Source organism: Astyanax mexicanus, chromosome 3 (assembly GCF_023375975.1).
Source record: "Astyanax mexicanus isolate ESR-SI-001 chromosome 3, AstMex3_surface, whole genome shotgun sequence".
NCBI lineage: Eukaryota > Metazoa > Chordata > Actinopteri > Characiformes > Acestrorhamphidae > Astyanax > Astyanax mexicanus.
The window spans coordinates 8,160,011-8,184,869 of NC_064410.1; the positions used below are offsets into that span (position 1 = coordinate 8,160,011).

The 24,859-nt window shown below is 42.2% G+C and overlaps 3 protein-coding genes across 3 annotated transcripts; all 3 read right to left on the reverse strand.

Moving 5' to 3' along the window:
* Window positions 1–2,640: 2,640 nt before the first annotated feature.
* LOC103034211 (WW domain-binding protein 11) lies at window positions 2,641–10,903 on the reverse strand. Its single transcript, XM_007239198.4, has 12 exons — window positions 10,649–10,903; window positions 9,845–9,918; window positions 9,091–9,122; window positions 8,902–8,995; window positions 8,192–8,388; window positions 7,847–7,980; window positions 6,766–6,896; window positions 6,516–6,686; window positions 5,145–5,258; window positions 4,010–4,285; window positions 3,723–3,908; window positions 2,641–3,493 (listed from the first exon to the last, which is right to left on the reverse strand). The coding sequence occupies exons 2-12, from the start codon at window positions 9,906–9,908 to the stop codon at window positions 2,877–2,879; spliced, it is 2,016 nt and encodes a 671-aa protein (XP_007239260.3). The 5' UTR covers window positions 9,909–9,918; window positions 10,649–10,903; the 3' UTR covers window positions 2,641–2,876.
* Window positions 10,904–12,760: 1,857 nt separating this feature from the next.
* bglap (bone gamma-carboxyglutamate (gla) protein) lies at window positions 12,761–16,580 on the reverse strand. The gene is made up of 4 exons (XM_022664356.2): window positions 16,451–16,580; window positions 16,291–16,344; window positions 13,289–13,376; window positions 12,761–13,189 (listed from the first exon to the last, which is right to left on the reverse strand). Exons 1-4 carry the CDS (start codon window positions 16,509–16,511, stop codon window positions 13,087–13,089), a joined length of 306 nt encoding a protein of 101 aa, XP_022520077.1. The 5' UTR covers window positions 16,512–16,580; the 3' UTR covers window positions 12,761–13,086.
* Window positions 16,581–21,982: 5,402 nt separating this feature from the next.
* Window positions 21,983–24,644, reverse strand: LOC103033697 (matrix Gla protein). The gene is made up of 5 exons (XM_007239197.3): window positions 24,522–24,644; window positions 23,062–23,139; window positions 22,935–22,964; window positions 22,729–22,804; window positions 21,983–22,264 (listed from the first exon to the last, which is right to left on the reverse strand). The coding sequence occupies exons 2-5, from the start codon at window positions 23,126–23,128 to the stop codon at window positions 22,114–22,116; spliced, it is 324 nt and encodes a 107-aa protein (XP_007239259.1). The 5' UTR covers window positions 23,129–23,139; window positions 24,522–24,644; the 3' UTR covers window positions 21,983–22,113.
* Window positions 24,645–24,859: the final 215 nt, after the last annotated feature.

A 24,859-nucleotide genomic window follows, 5' to 3' on the forward strand; every position in this document is an offset into this window, starting at 1 on the left:
GTGGTGTGACTGAGTTAAACTCAGTCAGCAGCAGCATCCCGTCCCCGATGAGAGGAGTTAAAGAGTCTGATGGCTCTCGGAATGAAGGATTTTCTGAGTCTGTCTGTTGTGCAGCTCTGTGACAGCAGTCTGCCACTGAACACACTCCTCTTCTTCATGATGGTGGTGTGAAGTGGGTGACTATCATTGTTCATGATAGAAAGCAGTTTATCCAAAGTCCTTCTCTCAGCTATTGTAACCAGAGAGTCCAGCTCCATTCCAACCACTGCCCCGGCCCTCCTGACCAGCTTGTCCAGCCGTGATGCATCTCTCCTCTTCATGTTGCCTCCCCAGCACACCACAGCATAGAAGAGAATGCTGGCCACGATTGATTGGTAGATTGAAGTAAGAAAGTAGAACTACTGCACTACTGTACTTACAGGTTTTCTCGATTGTTAAAACATAAACTGGTACTTAAACACAATGACCACCACATGTAACTTTGGCCACCAACCGCCTGAACCAGTTCTGCTAAACTACAAACACAGTTCCTGCTTTATACTGAAGGTGTGGTTATCTCCAATCACACCCTTCACTCAGAGATAACCACACCTTCAATACTCACACTGCAGTTTGAAAACACCCTTTTTTCAAAACACTACTATGCACACTGACTCATCACATCAGCAAACAGACAGTGGTAAAAAGCGTTTTACGATCAGCAACCAGAACTTTAGCACAAAATGGCAACAGGTGAGCTCAGCCTAATTTAAGCAACTGTGTGTTGGTTGGGATGTACACTGTCTACATTGTTTTTGTGGGAATAAAAAATATATATGTTTACTGTGTATTTGTGCATTCTATTATCTTTTACAACACACGTATGTATGTATGTATGTACGGTCTGTACTAAGTGTAACACTAAATAAAAAAGGACTTTCAGCAGTGAATAGAATAATAATAAAGTCATTGCTAAGATAATCAAATAGAAAAAAAAACAGCTTGTCTGGGCCAAACAACACTGCTACTGGACAACTAAACAACAGGGGCGTTATAAAACTTTTGACCAGTAGTTTACATAAAATAAACAGAAATTTTAAAATCTATTTTAGTATTTAACAAAACAAACTACCTGTAATAAAAGCAAATGTACAATATTTCACATTAGTTTCATCTGGGTTCAGTTCCTTTCAGAAAAGTGCAATTTCACCAGCTAGTTACAGATGCATTTTATCCTCAACAACTTGCATTATTATAAAGATTTATTTGTGTTAGTTAGCTTTAAGTACAAACATGAATCAGAGATTAAGTCACTGTAGAAAATTATACTGGGCACTAGATGGCAGTGGGGAGTCAGGAATCAAACGTTTCACAACACTTAATCATTTTCAGATTTGACTGATTAAATTGGGTTAATGCTTTAAAACTCAGTGCAATGCTGCAATAATTAGTTATCATAATTGTTCAAATTTGATAAATTTTCGTCCACTCTAAATTTCAGTGTTGACATTGTGAATTTGTAATTGCAATGCAGTTAATGCCTTCTGGTGCCTTCTGAGCACAAAAAATCCCGTTTAGGGCCCTATTTTTGCAATCTACAGCAAATCAGTCAATTGCGGATCACACAGATGAATTTAGGGTGCTTCGGTGGATGGCTGACTTTTGACTTTTCAGTTAGTAGAGCACTTGTATTTCCCGCAGTCAATTCTTTTCTTTTTTTTTTTTTAGACCCGTCTTAATAACCGTTTCTGTGTGGACGACATATTGTACCATAAATTATTGCAATGAACAACATCAGCAAAATAATAAAACTACAGTTTGGAAGAGTAATGGACTTTTGATTCTCAAAGAATATTACAGATATTTGAATTCAAATATAAAATTTTACTAACTAAACTGCTGTTTTTTTTTTTTAACAAAGTAGACATTAGCCAATCATGCGTTTTCCAACATAAAATTCCAACACAAGCAAAAATTGTAAAAAAAGAAAAAAAAAGAAAATCAATATCACCTTATCAAAGATGACATACTAGTTCATTTAAATTTACGGACTCAATAAGCTAAATTGTTGAGGGTGTGTGTCCATATACTGTATGATAAGTAGATAACGTAATTATTGTACAGTATTACTGTTTTGATTGCACCCGCAGGAGGCAGAGATGGGCGCATGACAAAAATAATTGTTGACTAAAATCAACTACTCAGAAAAATAATTGACAACCAAAATAATCATAGTTGCAGCCCTTCCTACCAGGTGGGAGACCGTAGGAGTTTCTCTGTTAGAACAAGACAGGCCTCAACTAGGATCCACAGGAAAAACCACCACTGACCAAGAGGAACCCTGACCCTGATGACCCCAGAGACTTTCAGGATTAGGTTTTATTTATTTTTCTGGATAAACCAGGAGAAGTCCTGCAGTAAACTCCTCTGATCCGGATTTTACTGTGGTCGGGTTAGCCTGTTTCCCACAGTCAGACAGAACTCCGTACAGACGGACATTCAGAGGTTTTCTGTTTGGCGGAAAGCATCTGAAACACAACAATCATAAGATTTTGGTGACAGACGGAGTGGAGCTTCTTAAACCCATATTTACCTCTTTAAATAAAGCAGAGCTGCAGTGGACCCAAAAGACCTTCCAGAACAGAGACAGAGACGGAGCAGTTCAAGGGTTCGAGAGTTTATTCAGAGACACAAACAGATTCAGCTCCAGAACACAGATTCACACATAACTGTCAATCAAATTCCAAATATAAAACTAAGGCCTGGAGGAGAGTTCCAGACCCAACTGCAGAATTTAACTTTAAATGTATGCCTTTTACAAACAACGTCTAATTTTCCTCCTTCTGCTCCGATCAGAGCCCTGACCGCTCCATCGCTTTAACCCCTTCCCCTCCGGCTCACAGCAGCCCCTCCATCTCCCTCATGAATGCCTCGTAAACCTGGTCCTTGGTCTTCATGTTTGAGGGGGCAGAGCTTGCACCAGGCTGGACAGGGGCTGAGGAGGCAGCGGTTTTCTGACCCTGCCCCAACCTCTCCTCCTCTCTCCTGCCCCCTCTTTCTGGAGCCGCTCCAGGCTGGCCGGCGCGGTCTCTGCGGACCCTCAGGGCTGTGGGGACGAAGCGCGTCACCTCTGCTTTCGGGGCGATGATCTGAGGTTTCGCAGAAATTGTGGCACCGCCCGATTGGCCGGCCACCCCCGAGTGGGCCGGGACACTGGTGATGTTGGCTCGTTTCTCTATGGTGTGGGCGTGGCCAGCAGGGTTTTGGGGCGTGGGTGCAGTGCCTGGAGGAGGGGGCACCTGCATGTTCGAGGGGCGTATAGATATGGGGAGAGAGGGAGGGGGAAGAACGGGGTTCGTGTTGTGGGAGGTCTCGCGGGAGGAGGCAGGCGGTTTCTGGCGGGGAACAATGCTGGGGGGAGCACTGAGCACACTGGGGTTCAGAGGGGGTGGGAACATGGAGAGAGGCGGAGCCAATCGCGGAGGACCTGAGCGTGGAGGAGGAGGAGGCATGCCTGCAGAGAGGAAAACAAACAGCAGAGTTAGAAAAAAACACAACCACTAATAAACAGACACTTCTTGAATGGAGGGTGGGGCTGAGAGTAAATGTGTTTGATTGGAGGGCGGGGCTAAGCGAGCAGATGTTCAAGTGGAAAGCAGGGTTTAGTGGGCAGTTTTTTTTGGCAGAGGATGGGACTGAGTGGGCATTTTTTGAGTGGAAGGCATGTATGTAAGTGTATATACCTGGTGGTGCAGGGGGTGGCAGTCTTGGAGGGGGTCCTCTGGGTGGGGGACCTGGGGGCATGCCAGGTGGTGGGCCAGGTGGAGGTCCTGGAGGACGACCAGGTGGGGGTCCGGGGGGCAGCATCCGAGGCATTGGCCCTCTCAGAGCCCCTGGCATACCAGGGGGCCTCAGGAATGGAGGAGCACCTGAAACCACACACATTTTATTAATGTGTTCACAATTTCAAAGTTTCATCACAATCATAATACAAGTTCACGCCATCTGAACATCTGCTGCAGTCACTCACCAGGAGGTGGTCCTGGCGGCAGTCCTGAGGGAGGTCCTGGTGGCCGCATTGGAGGAGCCGGAGGTGGTCCCAAAGGAGGAGGGCCTGTAATTGGTGGACCTTGCATGTGAGGAGGTGGCTGCTGTGCTCCCATTGGTAGAGATGAAGGTGGAGGTCTTTGCAGAGCATGGGGAGCCTGAATGTCTCCAGGGGGGCCTGTCTCTTCCTCATCCGACTGCTCACTTTCTGTGTACTCTTCTTCTTCCTCTTCTTCCTCCTCCTCTGGCACAGATTGGCCTAAGAGACAAAGACACACAAAACCAACATATTTACTCAGAGGCAACAGGTTACTCATATAAACTTACAGCCACACCATCTTTGGAGGTGGTCTGTGGATTGTCCTTGACTGTTCTCACCATTCTTCCTCTCTGCCTTTCTGACAAGTGTGCATGTATATTTCAGTTTATCTACAGAAAACAGGTTTACTACCACATTACTGCTACTGTCATCTGATAGGTTGGCAAGCTGATCCTCAAAGGAGCATGTTTAAAAGGCATATAACTAGAGTTCAAAATGACGAAAAAAAAAAAAATGTAATAGTTCTGTGTTCTAAGAACATAAGTACATATTTCAGTATAAAACTGATCAGATATTTTTAAACACGGACTTTGCTCAGTTGCTTCATATGAACCCGTTTATGTTGGACTCATGGCTATTGCATATTCTCCTCTATAGAGATTCTCTGGCAGGGCATTGTTAGTTCTCGCGTGCGTTGGCTCCAGTGTGTTTCCATGGCGAAACATGTTTTTGGAGAGCAGCCAGGTAAGTCGGCGATTTGCCACAGCAAGAAAATCATGTAATTTGTGACTCTGTGTCACTGATCAGTCATGTAGTGTAAAAGTGTCAACAACTGAAGGACAGGCGATTACAGCACATCCAGTCTTGTAGTGTGAACAGCACAACCGATATTGCTCAAACGGAAGGATCCTGTTCTCCCAAGTGTCTCTCAGGGGATACATGAAATTGGGCAGCATCCCAGGTTGCAGAAGATTAGTTACTGTCATCAAGGATTTTTTCAGAGTGTATGTTTGTATGACAAATTTATTATAATTAAGTCCAAATCAGAGCAAAGCAGTGTGAGTGTTTGTGATTTTACCTGCCATCCGCAACATCATGGCCTGTAGAGGAGTGATGGCCTTTGTCTTCTTCACGACCCTCTTCTTTTTCCTCTTTGTGGGCTGGGGCATGTCAGCAAAGCGCACAGTCCGCCCTAACAGCAGCAGCAACACAAACATCAACATCATTAAAGTCATAATTTTTTTTTATAATGTATTATTATAATTTATGATGCTAGTTCAGTGAGTGAAGTGTATTAGTGTAAGGTATTAAGACACAGAACAGTGGATAAGTGGAGGTGATTTAAAGAAACGTAACTCGGGGCCTTTTCTTAGTAGCCCTTTTTGAGTGTGGGTAACAACCGCATGGTAAGAAATGAATCTTGTGCTGACCTGCAAGGAGACATATCTTCTCATATCATAGTGCCTGCTGTTTTGAGGAGCCCCTGCACAGCGAAATGCAGAGTGCCCCAAAAACACTGACAATGCTTTAAAAGGTCTCATTCCTTCATTTTTTCATTCATTTTAAAATGTCTAGTTGTGGTCTCTAGCATGAATGAAAGCCCTGTGAGCTGTTTTTTGTGAAGAAAAAAAATGCTCTTTGCAGTGCCATATGTTACACCACACATATGTAATGCCCTCCTAAGTGCAGTTCAGCCACTGATCTAGTCTTACAGAGTCCCAGTAAAACACAAAATCCACCGGAGATCCTATGAAAACTATAGTTAACTATAGTGCAGGGGTGTCCAAACTATGGCCCTTTTAAAACTATGGTATTTTAGAAACAGAATGAAAGTTGGCCCTCTGTTAAGCAGGTTTTTATAATGTGAGATTCAAAGTTTGAACGCTACGTGTCAGAAACGGGCCAAAGAGTCTAAAAGCGGAGAGAGTGTGCATTTCTAGCGCAGAAAAACGGGTCAAAGAGTCTAAAAGTGGAGAGGGTGCGCATTTCTAGCGCAGAAAAACAGGCTAAAGAGTCTAAAAGTGGAGAGAGTGCGCATTTCTAGCGCAGAAAAACGGGTCAAAGAGTCTAAAAGTGGAGAGGGTGCGCATTTCTAGCGCAGAAAAACGGGCCAAAGAGTCTGAAAGTGGAGAGAGTGCGCATTTCTAGCGCAGAAAAACAGAGTCTAAAAGTTGCCATAATTAAGGAGTTTAATATTAAGAGACATCATGAAATTAAACATCAATTTGATAAATCTTAGCTTACCCAACACGGTCAAAGATAAAGATAGTCAAGTAAAATAGTTTGTAAATGAAATAATCAGGAAAAAAGTATTGTTTAAATTGGTATATTTGATTATTTGTTTTATTACAGAGTGTGGCCCGTGACTTCAAATATATTTCTCCTTCTGGCCCCCAACAAAAAAAGTTTAGACACCCCTGCTGTAGTTAACCTCTCTCTGTTTTCTCACCTCTCTCTCGTTCATCCTCTCTCTCTTCGTGTCGAAGGTCTGGGATTCGTTTCTCCAGAAGATCCTCCCTCTCCCCCTCGCTCTCGGACTCGCTCTCCTCTTCTCCCAAGTCTGAGCCACTGTCACTTTCTCGCTCCGCTGTGTCCATCTGCTCAGGATCAGGCTCTACTTCTAAACACACACACAGATGTCAGACAGGTACGTGTAGCAGTGAGTGAATAGACAGGTGTGAGTGTAAGTGTGTGTGTACCTGCTCTGCGGTTGCCATACAGCTGTAGTACTTGAGGTGGTGGGGGACCTGGTGGTGGTCCGGGGGGTTTGCGTCCAGGTGGTAACCGAGGAACTCCAGCAACAGCTGCCGACGACAATGCAGTTCCTTTACTGCAACAGAGAGAATTAAAACACACACACACACACACACACACGGTAAAGATACTACATGAATAATACATAAAATAGGGTTAATTAAATAGGGAACTTCACCCACTTTTCAAAAAATATTTCTATTATTCTCTAGCACGGATATGAACAGATATGTGTTTGTCTTAAGGGTGTTTTCACACCACCACTGTTTGGATTGCGGCTTGTTCCAGCAAGTGTGTTTCAGTGATCTCACTCAAAACAGAAACATGGAAACTTGTAATTGGAGACTTGCAATTCTTTGCATTTAAGCTAAACGGCTGTTCAGGTGTGGTTTAACCTGATTACACAGGTAATTTCTTACTAACACTATTATCTAATGCGCTCTCTGCTGCTGCTCCATGCTAAACTGCAATAAGCTAGTTCAGAACAGAATATTTTACCTGTATTTACTTTATTTACTACTCTAGAGAGAAATTGCTCATGTAGTTTGTTGTGACCCATTTTGATGCACAAAACCAAACCAAACCTAAATAAAATAAGCGGGGAAAAAATAGTATCTCTATTTTTATCGATTTTTAGTTTTCTACATAATTTGAACAGACAAACTGTACCTTACACTAGGCCAACATTTCTTAATGAATGGACCAATAGAAATACTTAAAAATGACCTAAAATTTTTTAACATTGACTTCCAAAATAATTTGGAGTTACTTTTTTTTCATTGGACAGCAACAATTTGTTCACACATCCTTAGTATTTCTAAATATATTTTGACATAGAGATTTTTTAGTATGGGAGGCTGACAAAGCTTCAGGACACTTCTGGGCGGTTAAAAAAAATCTCAAAAAAATCCACAGAGCATTCTGCAGTACTCTAAAACGAGCGAAAATGGATGACTTGATCTCGATTATTTATACTGATTTGTTTAAATATATATGCATTATTTTATCAGGATTAAGGTGATTTACCTAAAGGCTGAGCTCTTTTTCAGAATGGAGGGTGGCTGGGCACCGGGTAGTGGAATGTCCTGGATCAGAACGCTGGATGGAGCATGGGGCATCTCCGGCAGCGGGATACTGTCCACTTCCACAGACTCCGCATTCTGAAGGAAAAACACATAAAAACTGTCACAAAGAGACAGACGGAATCGGCTCACTGGACAATCAGAACCTCATCAGACACTATCAACTGGAAATAATCTATCTGGGAATAACAGAAGCTTCGCTACAGCGCTGACCTGCATCTCCAAATGCACAAACACACACATGTTGACACACACGGACATTAAGATATGCGAGTGCAAGTACACAAACCTTCACAGAGTCAAAGTAGAGAGAGAGCTGTCCGCGTTTGGTCTCATAATCCAGCTCCAGTTTTCGAAGTTCTTTATAAGTATCTGGATTTTCTCGCTCATAAAGTCGCACAATCCTCTCAAACGTCTCGCGGAGCTTCTTCCTCTTATCTCTCAGAACCTTATCGTTCAGCAGAGGCTGCTGCACCGGGTTAAACTCTACCAGAGAGAAAGAGAAGAACACACACATTAATGAGCAAGAATCTAAGGCTACGTTAAGAGTCCCAGCCCAAATCGGATTTTTGGCAAACCTTGTATTCAGAATGATTTTGATAGTCTGGACAGACAGACACCACAATAAATCTGATAAAAAGGTAATCTGTATATGTACAGATGCTTCTCAAATTTAATTTCAGGTTCCTGTACCTCTTTCACAACACGACAAACAACAACCTCATCACATTTAAAAATGAAAGTGTGAGGATACAAATAGAGCACCAATGGCTAGTTACTGATTCTAACCTGGAAACCACAGCAACCAGTGCAGATATGCTTGTGATGTCCAGACATGCAAATTCAATCTCATCACTTACAAATAATGGACAAGAGCTGACAGTCATCTTAACAGATCTGATATCAGAAACTAATCTGATCTGCCTGCAGTCTGAACTTAGTATGAATATTTAGTTCAAAAGTTCACACTAAACACACACACACACACACAGCTTTTACCCATTTCATCCAGTTTCTCCATATCTCTGATGATCTGGCGGGGGTCCTTCATCTTCAGCACCGCCGCTCTCACCATCATCCTCTGCTTCTTGTTCTAGATCACACACACACAAACACACACAGTAAATCTGCTGTGGCACACAAAACGTATAAACACCTTATGCTCAGTACTGAAAAAGCTGTGTTTACCTTCTTCAACTCCCTCTTCCTGGCCTCCTTTCCTAAACACACACAAACATTAGTTTTAAAAGCATTTTTAGTCTGAGGTATCAGCAGCATTACTATCATGTGAGAGGGAGAAGCACTGAGAGGAAGCAAAAGACTAGGGTGGACAAGTGTATCAGTGTGTGTTCCAGGAAAGATGGAGTGTGAAATTGTGTGTTCAAGGGTGGATGGAGTGTGAGTTTCAGGATGGACAATGTGTGTGTGTGTGTGTGTGTGTTTCTGGGCAGACAGTGTATAACAGGGTGAGTTGGAGGATGGACGTTGGAGTGTGAGAGTGTGCATTACAGAATGGACAGAGTGTGAGAGTTGTCTATTACAGGATAGACAATGTGTAAGATTGTGTGTTACAGGATGGACAGTGTGTAAGAGTGTGGGTTCCATGGCAGATGGAGTGTATAGGAGTGTATGTGAGTGTGTGTGTGTGTGTTTCTGGGCAGACAGTGTATAACAGGGTGAGTTGGAGGATGGACGTTGGAGTGTGAGAGTGTGTATTACAGAATGGACAGAGTGCGAGAGTTGTCTATTACAGGATAGACAATGTGTAAGATTGTGTGTTACAGGATGTACAATGTGTAAGAGTGTGTGTTACAGGATGTACAATGTGTAAGAGTGTGGGTTCCATGGCAGATGGAGTGTATAGGAGTGTATGTGAGTGTGAGTGTGTGTGTGTGTGTGTGTGTGTGTGTGTGTGTGTGTGTGTTACGGGCGGAGAACTTACGGGCCTGATCTGTGGGGTTCATGAACTTCCCACTCTTGGTGGAGGAGGTGGACCTGCGACCCATGGCTGCTCACCTGCAAAATACAACACAAACACACCTTAACACACCTTCACTCACCACACACCTCCCTGTTCTTTTTTCTGCAGTAAATTATGGAAATGAAACACGGCAGACTTTTTCTAAAGGAATTAAGTTAAACTATGTCAGGACATATAGTTTTCCCATGAATGTATAATTAATGTTTATTTAAGTTTGCCTTTCAGACCACTGTAATGTGTGATGTTTATCAGTACATTTTCAACAAGTCAGCTCAAAATGGTTTTCATTAGTATTTACAGTTTTATAAGCTGTGCATTTCTGCCTCTCACAGTCAGAATCTCAGTTAGAGGAAAAAAAATTATTAAATAATTACGTTTTAGATTTTTTCCACTTTTGTTGTTACAGAGTGCCAAAATTGGTTAATCTGATGACTGAACTGATAAATGTTAACTTGTCCCTGTCAGCGAAAGAGCATTAACCCTGTATATGTCCCAAAATGTGCCCTAATAACTGAGAATTTGGCTTTGTTTTCTAGCTAACTTTTCGTTCCACCTTAAAATCTGCAGCACTTGCTGCAGGATTTAAGGTGCACCCAGGAATTGGAAGCTAACTGTGAATTTACGTGCAGCTAATAACGAATTTACGGTTATATCACTCCAAAAACCTTTAAAATACCTGACAATATCAGTAAATAATATTATATTAGTTAAAATATCAGTGAATAATTTAATATTAGTAATAATAGCAATGATAAAGGCAGTTACTGTTTTATTGTCCCGCTAGCCGCTCGGTCTGTCTGGTAAATCTGTGCAGGAGCTCGGATCCTCCGCGCCGGGCAGAAGCGGCCGCTCCGGCGGCGCTGTGCGGGATTATAGATCGGGGTATTGATGAACTCCGGGTTGATTAATTCGCTTTTTGATGTGTTTATGAATCGTTAGCGCTAGCATTAGCGCGCTGTGTGCGAGCCGCCATATTTACTTCCCGCCGTCTTCTTCTGAGCTGGAGGGAAACACAGCGGGGCGACGCAGCGCCTCCTACCGGCCCCTACCACACACTGCACCCCTTACCGACCCCTACAGCACACTGCACCTCCTTCCGGCCCCTACCACAAACTGCACCCCCTACCACACACTTCACCTCCTTCCACACACTGCACCTCCTACCACACCCTTCATCCCCAACCACAAACTGCACGTCATACCAAACACTTCACCCCCAATCACACACTGCACCTCCTACCACATACTGCATCTCCTACCACACACTGCACCCGCTACCACACACTGCGCCCCCTATGACAAACTGCACCTTCTACCACATACTTCACCCCAACCACACATTTAACTCACCACCAAATACTACACCTCATACCATACACTGAACCCCTAGCATATACTGCACATCCTAACATACACTGCACCCCCTACCACACACTTCACCCCAACCACAAACTGCACCTCCTACAACACACTTCACCCCAGTCTGCTGATAATACTTTCAAATAGTTTAAAATTATATGCCACACTGATACACCACTCTGTATTTAAAAGAGGAAATCAATTGGAACATTAATTCCTGTAAGATTAAAAACAATAACCAGAAGAACTCTGGTATGATCTGATGTAATTACTAATAATGCTAATGATAGTGGGTACATTGCACACACAGTGTAGCCTATGGACTGATGAAGCATCTGGTGCTGAGGTGGTGTTATGGGGAATCGGCTTACTCTAACTGTTTATTCTCATAACAGTTGTACTGTACATGCTACTAATACTGATTACTGGACAAAATTGTTGATTACCTAATGCTTTTACATTGCTCTTTGTTAGTTTGCTTTGTTTGCAGTACCTGTAAATATATTTCAATTATATAACACAAAAGTAAACAAAAAAGCATTTTGTTTTTATTGTGTTTCAGTTTTCCATTTTAATTTTGTTACTACTTCGAAATTACGTCACATTTACTAGTCTGAAATCGTCAGAATGAGCTTCCGAGGTGCACTTAAAAGCAGCATCAGTCCCACAGGCAGCAGTAAATATTTCATACATATTATATATATACTGTATATATTCAATTGAGTATTGTGCAGCTGGATGCAGGGCATGTGATTGTGTCTTTGCTATTGTAAGGGCCCAAAAAATATGCCTTATGCGGCTTGAAACGTGCAAAAGGCATGTACTAATTCTCTTAATTAATCATGGGTGTGTTTTGGGTGTAACATGAAAAAAAAAACAGTTAAAACCATAAAATCAGTGTTTCAGTAGTCATTACCTTTAAGAGGCAGGTGAGCTCTGACTTTGGCATGTTCATATATTAACAGCGCAGTGCTTTGTGCATCTCAGCAGAGGATACTAACCTGCGCATTCACACTGTGAAGGTACACCAGCAGCTCATTTACAGGAACATCCATTTTATTTTATCCTTTTGTTTTGTTTATTGTTTATGTAAAAGTTGGCTCTGTGATGCAGCATGTCCATGTGTGTGTTTAACGAGCAGGGGTGTTCACGTGCTGAGCGTGCTCATGGTGCTCCTGCATGGTTAAGATAGGATTGGGCAGCTGAGTGTTGACTGTTGTCAGGGATTTAATTAGTCAGTGGTGCACCTGTATTTCCCACCACCAAGATAGAAGCACAGCAGATATTTACCTGAACTCACCTCTCCTCCAGTAAATATATTTCTAGCCTCTGACTCTATTTTAATGGTGGGGGCTTAAAAATTGACTGTTGACAGTGTGTAGGGTCCAATAACTGTAGAAAATGTATATTTTTTGTACCTGCTGCCATATTGCACCTCTGGTCAGATGCTAAACTGCATTTTGCTGCCTTGTATTTATACATGTGTTGTAACAATAAAGTTGAATCTGAATCTGTAAATAAGAGGGACGGGGTTTGTTTATTTCAGCTTTATTTTTGCTACAGTACAATTTAACACATCAACACAGCCTTATCATCTTTTTTTTCTTCTCCTCTTCCTCTTCTTCCTGCTCCTCTTCCTCCTGTGCCTTCTCCTTTTTCTTTTTCTCTCTCCATCACTACACTGCACTAATATTAATATCAATGATGTCACTAATATTAATATTAATTCAGTGGCTCTCTTTGTTTAATAATCTACTCTAGTACTAATCCGTTTCCAGATGCTTCGCACACTCTGGGTGTGTCTAAGCAGCGGGCTGGCCCTGATTGGCTGAGGAGGAGTCAGGTTAGAAGGGGATTGGTCCGTAGTAGGCGGTGTAGGCGGCGATGATTCCCTCTGTGTCCATCATGTGCTCACAGGCCAGGTTCAGCTCACACACCTCCCGCAGACTGAGAGAAGTGAGAGAGAGAGAGAGAGAGAGAGAGAGAGAGTAAACGAGTGTATGGCATGTGTGTGTGTGGTCTGTGTGAGTGTGTGTGTGTGTGTACCTCTCCAACTGGACCTGTGTGAGGTCTGCAGCTCCAGCTCGTTTCTGCCGCACCACAACAGAGGCCAGATCTCTCTTCACAAACACACCTATAACACACACATTGATTGACAGATCATTGTAAGGACATGTGCACAGTCATGATTTCAGTGAGCAGATGTTGGTGCTGTACAACATACCATCAAGTTCCACCAGTTAACTCTTACACCACACATACTGCATTAATAGCATGTGCACACTTACACCACATTAATATCACTTACACCACATTAATATCACTTACACCACATTAATAGCATGTACACACTTACACCACATTAATAGCATGTACACACTTACACCACATTAATAGCATGTGCACACTTACACCACAGTAATATCACTTACACCACATTAATAGCATGTACACACTTGCACCACATTAATAGCATGTACACACTTACACCACAGTAATAGCATGTACACACTTACACCACATTAATATCACTTACACCACATTAATAGCATGTACACACTTGCACCACATTAATAGCATGTACACACTTACACCACATTAATAGCATGTGCACACTTACACCACATTAATAGCATGTACACACTTACACCACATTAATAGCATGTGCACACTTACACCACAGTAATAGCATGTACACACTTACACCACATTAATAGCATGTACACACTTACACCACATTAATAGCATGTACACACTTACACCACATTAATAGCATGTGCACACTTACACCACAGTAATAGCATGTACACACTTACACCACATTAATATCACTTACACCACATTAATAGCATGTACACACTTACACCACATTAATAGCATGTACACACTTACACCACATTAATAGCATGTGCACACTTACACCACAGTAATAGCATGTACACACTTACACCACATTAATATCACTTACACCACATTAATAGCATGTACACACTTACACCACATTAATAGCATGTACACACTTACACCACATTAATAGCATGTGCACACTTACACCACAGTAATAGCATGTACACACTTACACCACATTAATATCACTTACACCACATTAATAGCATGTACACACTTGCACCACATTAATAGCATGTGCACACTTACACCACAGTAATAGCATGTACACACTTACACCAGATTAATAGCATGTACACACTTGCACCACATTAATAACACTTACACACTTACACCACATTAATAGCATAAACACACTTACACCAGATTAATAGCATGTACACACTTGCACCACATTAATAGCATGTACACACTTACACCTAATTAATAGCATGTACACACTTACACCACATTAATAGCATGTGCACACTTACACCACAGTAATAGCATGTACACACTTACACCACATTAATATCACTTACACCACATTAATAGCATGTACACACTTGCACCACATTAATAGCATGTGCACACTTACACCACAGTAATAGCATGTACACACTTGCACCAGATTAATAGCATGTACACACTTGCACCACATTAATAACACTTACACACTTACACCACATTAATAGCATAAACACACTTACACCAGATTAATAGCATGTACACACTTGCACCACATTAATAGCATGTACACACTTACACCACATTAATAGCATGTACACACTTACACCACATTAATAACACTTACACCACATTAATAACACACACTTACACCACATTAATAACACTTACACCACATTAATAACACTTACACCACATTAATAACACTTATGCCACAGTAATAACACTTACACACTTACACCACAGTTATAACACGTACACACTTACACCACAGTAAAAACACTTACACCACAGTAAAAACACTTACACACTTACACCACAGTAAAAACACTTACACCACAGTAATAGCACTTACACACTTACACCACAATAAAAACACTTACACACAGTAATAACACTTACGCCGCAGTAATATCATTTTCACCACATTAATAACACTTACAACACATTTATAACACTTACACCACAGTAATAACACTTACACACTTACACCACAGTAATAACACTTATGCCGCAGTAATATCATTTACACACTTACACTACTTACACCACAGATACGCCACACACACACTTACACCACAGTAATAACACTTACACATGTACACCACACTAATTGTACTTACACCAAGGATACACCCCTTATACTATAATTCCACCAGTTTCACTACAGTTGCACCATTTACACCACAGAAATGGCACTTACACACTTATGCCCCAGTAATAGTACTTACACCAAAGATATACCATGTACACACTTACACCACAGTCATAGCACTTATACCACAGATACACCACTTATACTGTGATTCCACCAGTTTCACCACTTACATCACAGATACACAATGTTCACACTTACACCACAGGTACACCACGCACACCCTTACACCAGTTACACCACAGTAATAGCACTTATACCACAGATACACCACTTATACTACGATTCCTCCAGTTTTACTATAGTTACACCACAGTTACAACACAGTTATAGCACTTACACAGCAGTTCTGCCACTTATGCCACAGTTCCACCATGTATACCACAGTTACACTTCATATACTACACCACTTACACTGCAGTTATACCATTTACACCACAGTTTCACTGTTTACACTACAGTTCCATCATTTACACTATAGTTGTACCATTACACCACATTTACACCACGTTCACTAGAGTATTACCAGTTACACCACAGTTATAGCAATTACATGCAGTTCCTCCATGTCCACCACAGTTATGCCACTTACTCCACAGTTACATCACTTACACTACAGTTTTACCAGCTACACTATTTTTCCACCAGCTCCAGCACAATCCCACCACTTACACCACAGTTATGTCACTCAGACCACGATTCCACCACTTACACTACGGTTTCACCGGCCTCACCACAGTGGCACCACTTACTGTACACCACAGTTTCACCACAAACACCACTGTTACACCACAGTTATGGGAGTCAGAGTCAATCTTACCTTCCTCACTGGGAGAGTCACCCACACTGACCGATTTTGTGTCTGAATCAGCACCTGAAGCACACACACACACACACACACACATATTACACAGTTAATAAAATTTGGTTAAATGCACATAGATGCAAACACACTTATGCACACACATACACACACTCACCTGTGCACACACACAGGGCTACAAGGGCTGACAGCAGCAAGAGAGGGAGGAACGCCTTCATCTTCTGTCCTGAACTGATGATTGAAAAATCAAAAATGACCAGTGCTCACACACACCCTCACACACACCCTCACACACCCTGGCACACACTGGGTTTATAGCTGCTTGCCACAGTGGGCCGAATGTGATTGGTGGAGGAATCAGATATCAAACCTCAACAAACACACATATAGGCTGATCTGTTTGTTTGTGTGTGTGTGTGTGTATTTGAATGATGTTTGTCCATGTGGAGTGTGTTACTCTGAAGTGTGTTAGAGAAGATTGTGTAGGGGTAGAGTGTGTTAGTGCGGGATGTGTTAACGTGGATTAGCGTGTTAGATTGTATAGAGAGTTAGAGTGTTAGTGTGGAGTAAGTTTGCGTGAAGTGTGTTAGACTGGAGAATGTTGATTTGGAGTGTGTTAGTGTGGAGTGTGTTATTGTGGAGTGTGTTAGAGTGTAGAGACTACAGGGGTTGGACTGTGAAACTGAAACACCTGGTTTTAGACCACAATAATTTATTGTGGTGAGGTGCACATTGTATTCTGCGTGATTTGGGCAGCTGTAGTTTTATGTTTTTTGGATACAATCCGGGTTAGTACCCGAACATCCCTTTCAGACAGCTTCCTCTTACAGCGTCCACAGTTAATCCTGTTGGATGTGGTTGGTCCTTCTTGGTGGTATGCTGACATTACCCTGGATACCGTGGCTCTTGATACATCACAAAGACTTGCTCTCTTGGTTACAGACATGCACCAACAATTTGTCCTCTTTTGAACTATATTATGTCACCCATAATGTTGTGTGCATTGTAATATTTTGAGCAAAACTGTGCTCTTACCCTGCTAATTGAACCTTCACAATTAATGAAGATTGGCCACCAGGCTGCTCCAATTTAGCCATGAAACCTCCCACACTAAAATGACAGATGTTTCAGTTTCATTGTCCAAACCTCTTTAAGTTTAGAGTGTGTAAAGCTGTCCATACACTACACAACTTTGAAAAGACTCTGAAAAGACTTTTAACAAACTGAAGTCTGACCCCCTCTCACATCTAAAGACTAGTCACAGACTTTTTAGTCACACAGTAGTCACAGGCTAAGATTTTGTAAAGACTGGGAATCACTTACTGCAAGACTGCTACTAGATTCTTTCTGAGATTATTTCCCATCATGCTTCTGGTGGAGATTACATACAATAAATATTACATATTAAATTATAAATAATTAAATTGCAGACAATACTGTGATTTATCAGAGACTCACAACATTTTTCCCCATCATTTTTTTTGCCACATTGTTAGTTCTTGATATTTTTTAATAGAATACATTTTGTGTTTAGCTCTGATTATAAGCTTCTTTTCCCCCCTTTTTTTGCTACACTCTTGTTTTAGATTTGAGGAACTTCATTCTTGCAAAATGTGTATTTATTAAACATGTTAATAAAAAATAACACCTCACAATAAGACAAAGTAGGGCAAAATAATATAACTACAAATATAATGACTTTAAAGTGCAACCTATGTTTAAAATACTATCCGTATTAAATTAAGAACCATGTAAGGCCTATTAACTGCAAAATGTGTTCTTTTTTAAATAGTTTGTACGTGAACAGTCACGTGAAATATAGTCTTGCCTTTTCCCATAGCTCTTCTCCTATTGGTTGTTGTCATAGTTCACGTCACTATTTGCGTGAGTTGAGTCTCAAGACTTGCGATAATATTAAACACGGTTGATTTTATCGGAGCACGAGGACGAGAAACCGACTGACTAAAACTTTCAGTCGTAACCACCTTACATTAAAAAGATCCAGATGACGTGACTGCGTCAACTCAACTGAGCTCGATTTTAGCCAGACTCTCGTGATTTCATCCAGAATCTGGAAATTTGTCTGCGACAGAGAAATAGCTTAAAAATCGGTAGGTGTAAGGCCGGCATTAGAGTAGAGACCTTATTATGAGGAGACAGGCCACTGTCTGCAGTTTGAATGGGATTACTTGTGCTGTGGAGATGTGCGCAGGCACAGTAGCCATAATTCACATCTTGTTTTTTGTGCATTTTTTTTATCCAAACATCACAAAGTATTCATGGGGTTATTATTGGATTTTCTCAGTTATTTAAATATTAAATATATTTCTGAAATGGTAATGTGACGTTTGGTTTCCATTATTTTGATGTTTCTCCATTTAAACAGATGGAGGGCTGGTCTCTGAAAATAAGCGCCAAATGGTGTTGCAATGATGTCCTCTGAGTGATATTGACTTGCCTATTAGGATGTTGGTTAGTGTTAGAGCGGAGTGGGTTAGTGTAAAGTGTGTTAATGTGGGGTGTGTTTGTTACAATGGCTTTCCACCTGATTCTTTGCTGGAGTGTGTATGTGTTTGTGTGTGTGTGTGTGTGTGAGTGTAAGAAGTGTGCAACGTGGCTGTGTGTATTGTAGGCAGAAGTACTGTGAAGGTTATTCCTGGAGTGTGTGTGTGTGTTTGGCTGCTTGGTGTGTAATTTCCATGTCTGGGTCGATCATGAACAAAAACCACATCCATTTTATTCTGAATGGTTCTGCAGAGGTTCTAGACACGTGCATGGAGTTCACATGGCCTTCTGTAGCTCCCTCAGTAGTTACACACACACACACACACACACACACAAACACACACACACACATACACTGTAGATCAATTACAAAACAAACTTCAGAAATAATGTGACCTTTTTTACCCAACGCTTGAAAGATTTTTGTTGTGGTGCTACAAGAACAGTGTTTCAGCCATTAAAACAAAAAACTTTCAACTTAAGAGAAAATCAGTGACTCTAGCATAGAGATTGGGTTATAACAAATAACAACTTCTTAAGATTACAACATTCAACAATAAGTTGTTAAGTTACATTCACAAATGCCCCTTTACTCTGCAAAACAAAAGCCTTTTGTAAATCATGGTAACCATGTTCAAAATTGCGTCCATTTCACTGGGCTCAGATACACCTGCATGAATCAGAATGCAGTGGAAACATGTAGACAAATCAGTATTCCAGATCTTTCTCAAAAGAAATGGACGCTATGAGCCCTGGACCAAAGATGAAATGGACCATTTAGACTGTTATCAGTCCAGAATATAGGGTCTGTCATGGTATGGGTGTGATGTGATACAACATTTATGCAGGAAAATACATTGTGAACGCCTTTCAACTTTCAACAGGGACGTCCATGCGTTTTTAACTAGAAAATGTAAAATTATATGCTGCACACATTACAACGACATTGCTGTGAAGGAAGAGGGTATGTATATTGGACATGTATATTAAAGATGTGGTGATTACCCTGTACTGTAACACACATTAAGTTGGGTTTGCAGGAAGAATGGGACACACATCTGATACACTTCATTGCTTGCTATCAATAACTGAGTTTACCCAAGAGAGAACAGGGTTGAGTAGGAGCAGAGTAAATGTAGAGAGAAAGTGAGACAGACGGAAGTTGGGGGAGAAGAAGGAAAATGGAGAAGGAAGAGAAAGAAGGTGAGGAAAGATAAGTAGAAGGAGAGGAGATGAGCGAAGGAGAGGAGATAAGTGGAGTAAAGGAGAAGAGAGTGGAGAAGGAAGAAGTTGAGAATAGGAGATGAGTTGTGGGAGGGGGAGGAGAGTGGAGAGAAGATAAGTGGAGGCAAGGAGGTAAGTGGAAAAGGAGGGTGGAGAAGAGGTGAGTTGGGAAGATGAGTAGAGTGGATGAGAGGTGAGTGGAGAAGGAGAGGTGAGTGGGGGGGAGGAGGAGAGTGGGGGAGATGAGTGGAGAAGGAGAGGTGAGTGGGGGAGAGGAGGAGAGTGGGAGAGAGGTGAGTGGAGGAGAGGTGAGTGGGGGAGAGGAGTAGAGTGGAGGAGAGGTGAGTGGAGGAGGGGTGAGTTAGGGAGAGGAGTAGAGTGGAGTGGAGAAGGAGAGGTGAGTGGGGAAGAGCAGGAGAGTGGGGGAGAGTGGGAGAGAGGTGAGTGGAGGAGGGGTGAATTAGGGAGAGGAGTAGAGTGGAGGAGAGGTGAGTGGAGAAGGAGAGGTGAGAGGGGAAAAAGAGGAGAGTGGGGGAGAGGAGGAGAGGTGAGTGGAGGAGAGGTGAGTGGGGGAGAGGAGTAGAGTGGAGGAGAGATGAGTGGGGGAGAGGAGTAGAGTGGAGGAGAGATGAGTGGAGAAGGAGAGGTGAGTGGGGGAGAGGTGAGTGGAAAAGGAGAGGTGAGTGGGGGAGAGGAGAAGAGTGGAGAAGAAGAGGTGAGTGGGGGAGAGGAGGAGAGTGGAGGAGAGGTGAAGTGAGGAGTGGAGGAGAGTGAAGGAGAGGTGAGTGGAGGAGAGGAGGTATGTGAAAGAGAGGGAATGAGTGGAGAAGGAGAAAGTGGTGGAGAGGAGATGAGTGAAGGAGGAGGAGAAAACCTGAGTAGGGTGCATTATAGGAAAGAATAAATGATAAGGAAAGTGGAACAGGTAGAGAGGCAGGGGGAAGAAAGAAGGAATGTAAAGAAAGAAGAGGTGAGTAGAGGAGAATCAGAGTGGAAGAGAGTGAAGGCAATTAGATGAGTGGAGGAGAGGTAAGTGAAGGAGAATGAAAATTAGAGTAAAGGGGAAGTGAATTAGGAGAATGGATGAGAAAGAGGAAAGTGGAGAAAGAGAGTGAGGGAGAACTGAGGAGCGTAGAGGAGGAGAAAGACAGTAGACAGGGGGAGGTGAGTGATAGTAAGAGAAAGGGGAGTGGAGGAAAATAAAGGCAGAGAATGAGGATGTGAGTGGAGAAGGAGGGAGTGGAGGAGAGGAAGTGAGTGAAGGAGAGGAGTTGAGTAAAGGAGGAAGAGAAGAGAGGAGTAGGGTGCATAATAAGGAAGATTTAATGAAAAGGAGAAGAGTGGAACAGAAATAATGGAAGAGGGGAAAGGAGGAGAAGGAGTTAGAAGAAGGAGAGAGAAGGAGAAAGAAGAGGAGGGTGGAGGAGGATGTGGGAAGTGAATGAGAAAAATGGATGAGAAGGAGAATATGGAGTAAAAGCGTGAGGGAGCAGTAAGGAGAGTGGAGGACGAGAAAGACAATAGTACAATAGGAAAAGTGAAAAACGGACAAGGAAAGTGGAGGAGAATGGAGGAAGAGAATGAGAAAGAAGAGCGAAGGAGAGGATGTGAGTGGAGGAGAGGAGGTGAGTGAAGGATAAAGAGAAGAAAGGAGTAGGGTGCATAATAAGAAAGAATAAAGCAAAAAAAGAAGTGAAACTGAAAGAGAGAAAAGGAGGAGAGTGGAGGAGAAAGTAAAGAAAGGTTGAGGAGGAAGAGGGGAGTGAATGAGGAGAATGGATGAGAAGGAAGAAAGTGGAATAAGAGAGTGAGGGAGAAATGAGGAGAGTGGAGGAGGAGGAAGACAGTGGATGGGGAGGTGAGTGAAGGAGAAGGAGAGTGGAGGAGAGGAGGTGAGTGAAGGAGAAGGAGAGTGGAGGAGAGGAGGAGAATAAAGGTGCACAAAAACTGACGTCACAGGTTTATAAATTTTAATGATATAATTTTAATAGTTTGATATTGACCTCTAAAACTACAACAACACAAAATCAGTGTTTTATAAAACAAGACACTCTGCTGCACACTCTCTGGGTGTGAGTTATACGATCGCGCTCAGTAACGGCGAGTGTTGCTCCCGCGCTGGGCTTGCCCAGCGCCAAAGTATGTGTTATAGGCCAGCTGATAACCATAGCGGTTAGCAAAGGTGCGACACGGATAGTAATCCTCACAAATCTCTGATCTGAGCTCAGCTGGTGACTTCACCCTGCGAGAGAGTGAAAGTGAGAGAGAGAGAATTGAACCTTTTGGTGTAAAACAAAGTCCTGCATTTTGATACAGTAAAGCTGTGCACAATGAGAAGATTAAGACAAAGCAAAGCTGTGCACAGTTAGATGAGTTAGATACAGTAAATCTGTGCACAATAAGAAGATTAAGACACAGTAAAGCTGTGTGTGGTGAGAGGAGTGAGATAAAGTAATGCTGTGAAAAGTGAGAGGAGTGAGCAACAGTAAATCTATGTGCAGAGTGAGAGGAGTGAGACATAGTAAAGCTGTGTGCAGAGTGAGAGGATCGAAATAAAATAAAGCTGTGCACAATGAGAAGATTAAGACACAGTAAAGCTGTGCATGGTGAGAGAAGTGAGAAATACTAAAGCTGTGCACAATGAGAAAAGTGAGATACAGTAAAGCTGTAAGAGGAGTGACACATAGTAAAGCTGTGTTACTCAACCTCTGTCTGTAGGTGTTGTATTGGCCATATGAAGGGCTCATGAACGAGTTTGCTCTGTAGGGATTCAGGAACACATCTTTCACACACACATACACACACACACACACACACCAAAAATAAAGAACACAAGATTAAGCACTGAACAAACTAATTACTGTTTAACTACACACTAAATGTGTGTGTATTGTATGTATGTAATGTTTTACCTTCCATTGACTCATGGCTCTCCTGAGAGTCTGTGGAGACAAACACACACACGTTAGCTTTCACTAGTAATGTAAATGTGGAGGAAAGCATGTGTGTGTGTGTGTGTGTGTGTGTGTGTGTACGCACCATAGGAAGCAGCAATCGCCATGATGACGCAAGCCATCACACACCAAAGAACTGTCTTTGCAGCCATGCTACTGCTGTCTGGAACACACACACACACACACACACACAGAATTACAATCAGCTGATCCAGAACCTGAGCTAGAGATTAGTGCTGAAACCCATTTTACAGATCCAAGTTCTGGACAGAACTGTGAACACAATCTCACACACACCTCACACTCACTCCTACACTGCACACTCAAATCAGCATACACTCCTACACACTCTCTCACTTCTACACAAACACCTCACACTCATTCCTACACTGCACACTCAAATCAGCATACACTCCTACACACTCTCTCACTTCTACACAAACACCTCACACTCATTCCTACACTGCACACTCAAATCAGCATACACTCCTACACACACACTCACTTCTACACAAACACCTACACACTCACTTCTTACTCATACACTCGCACATACACTATGCACTCCCTCCTACACACCACATTCACATCTACATACACTCCTACCCATGCACTTACTCCTACACACACACACACACACACACACACACACACACATTCTCCTGCTTTGTGCATTACTGATCACTCATGTGTTACTGATCACTCTCCTCATACACTCTCACATACACTACACATTCACTCCTACACACACACCACATATACGTCTACATACACTCCTACACATGCACTAAATCCTACACACTTTCTCTCACTCACTCCATACACACTCCTACACTCTCTCACACTCAACTTTGCATATATGCTTACATACACTCCTATACACACTCCCACATACACCTCACACTCACACACTCACTCACTCCTACACACATTCTTACGTTCTCACACTCAATTTTGCATAGATGCCTACATACTCCCTCACTCCCCACACACTCCACACTCACTTCAGCATATATCCTACACATTTACTCACTCCTACATGCTCAAACTCACTCCTTAACAATCTCACACACACTATTACACAATCTTGGAGTTTTCCACACTCTTATAAATACTCCACACTCACTCACATGCACTTCATGCTCACTCTTACACACTCCTACGAACTCTCACATATATGATACACTCCCTTCTGTACACACTCTTACACAATCTTTTTAAGAGTTTTTCACACTTTTATAAATACACTAATACACACTCTCACACAGACTCCACACTTAGTCACATTTTCCCCTACACTCCCACTCACTTCTACACTTGTACACTCACTCTTACACACTTTCACCTACACTCCACACTCACTCCTAAATGCAACATACAGTCAAATGTACAATATGAGTGTACAAACACACACTGTTCAATAATGACATAAAGGAGTGTGTGTTTGTGAGTGTGAGGAGTGTATTTGTGTGTGAAGTGTGTAAGCAGTATGTGTGTGTATGGAGTGAGTGTGTGTGTGTGTGAGAAGTGTGTGTGGTTTCCTACCTGTGTTTTTTGTGGTGTGTCGCAGCTTCTTCTGGTCTCTGTGAATGAACTAACAGAGAATCTAACGCTTTTATAAACACCTCACACACACACACACCCCTCACTCACACACCCCTCACTCACACACACTTTTTCTACCACCTGGATCACACCACACTATTAGATCATTTTCTCCTTTACACACACACACACAGCCTATGTAAACACTCCCACATTCCCACAAAACCAGATGAAGCGTAATATCGGTCAGACAAGTCAGACAGACACACAGACACATTGACAGTAAAGCATATAGACAGACAGTCAGACAGACAGTTTTGCTGTGTTTAATTGATTAG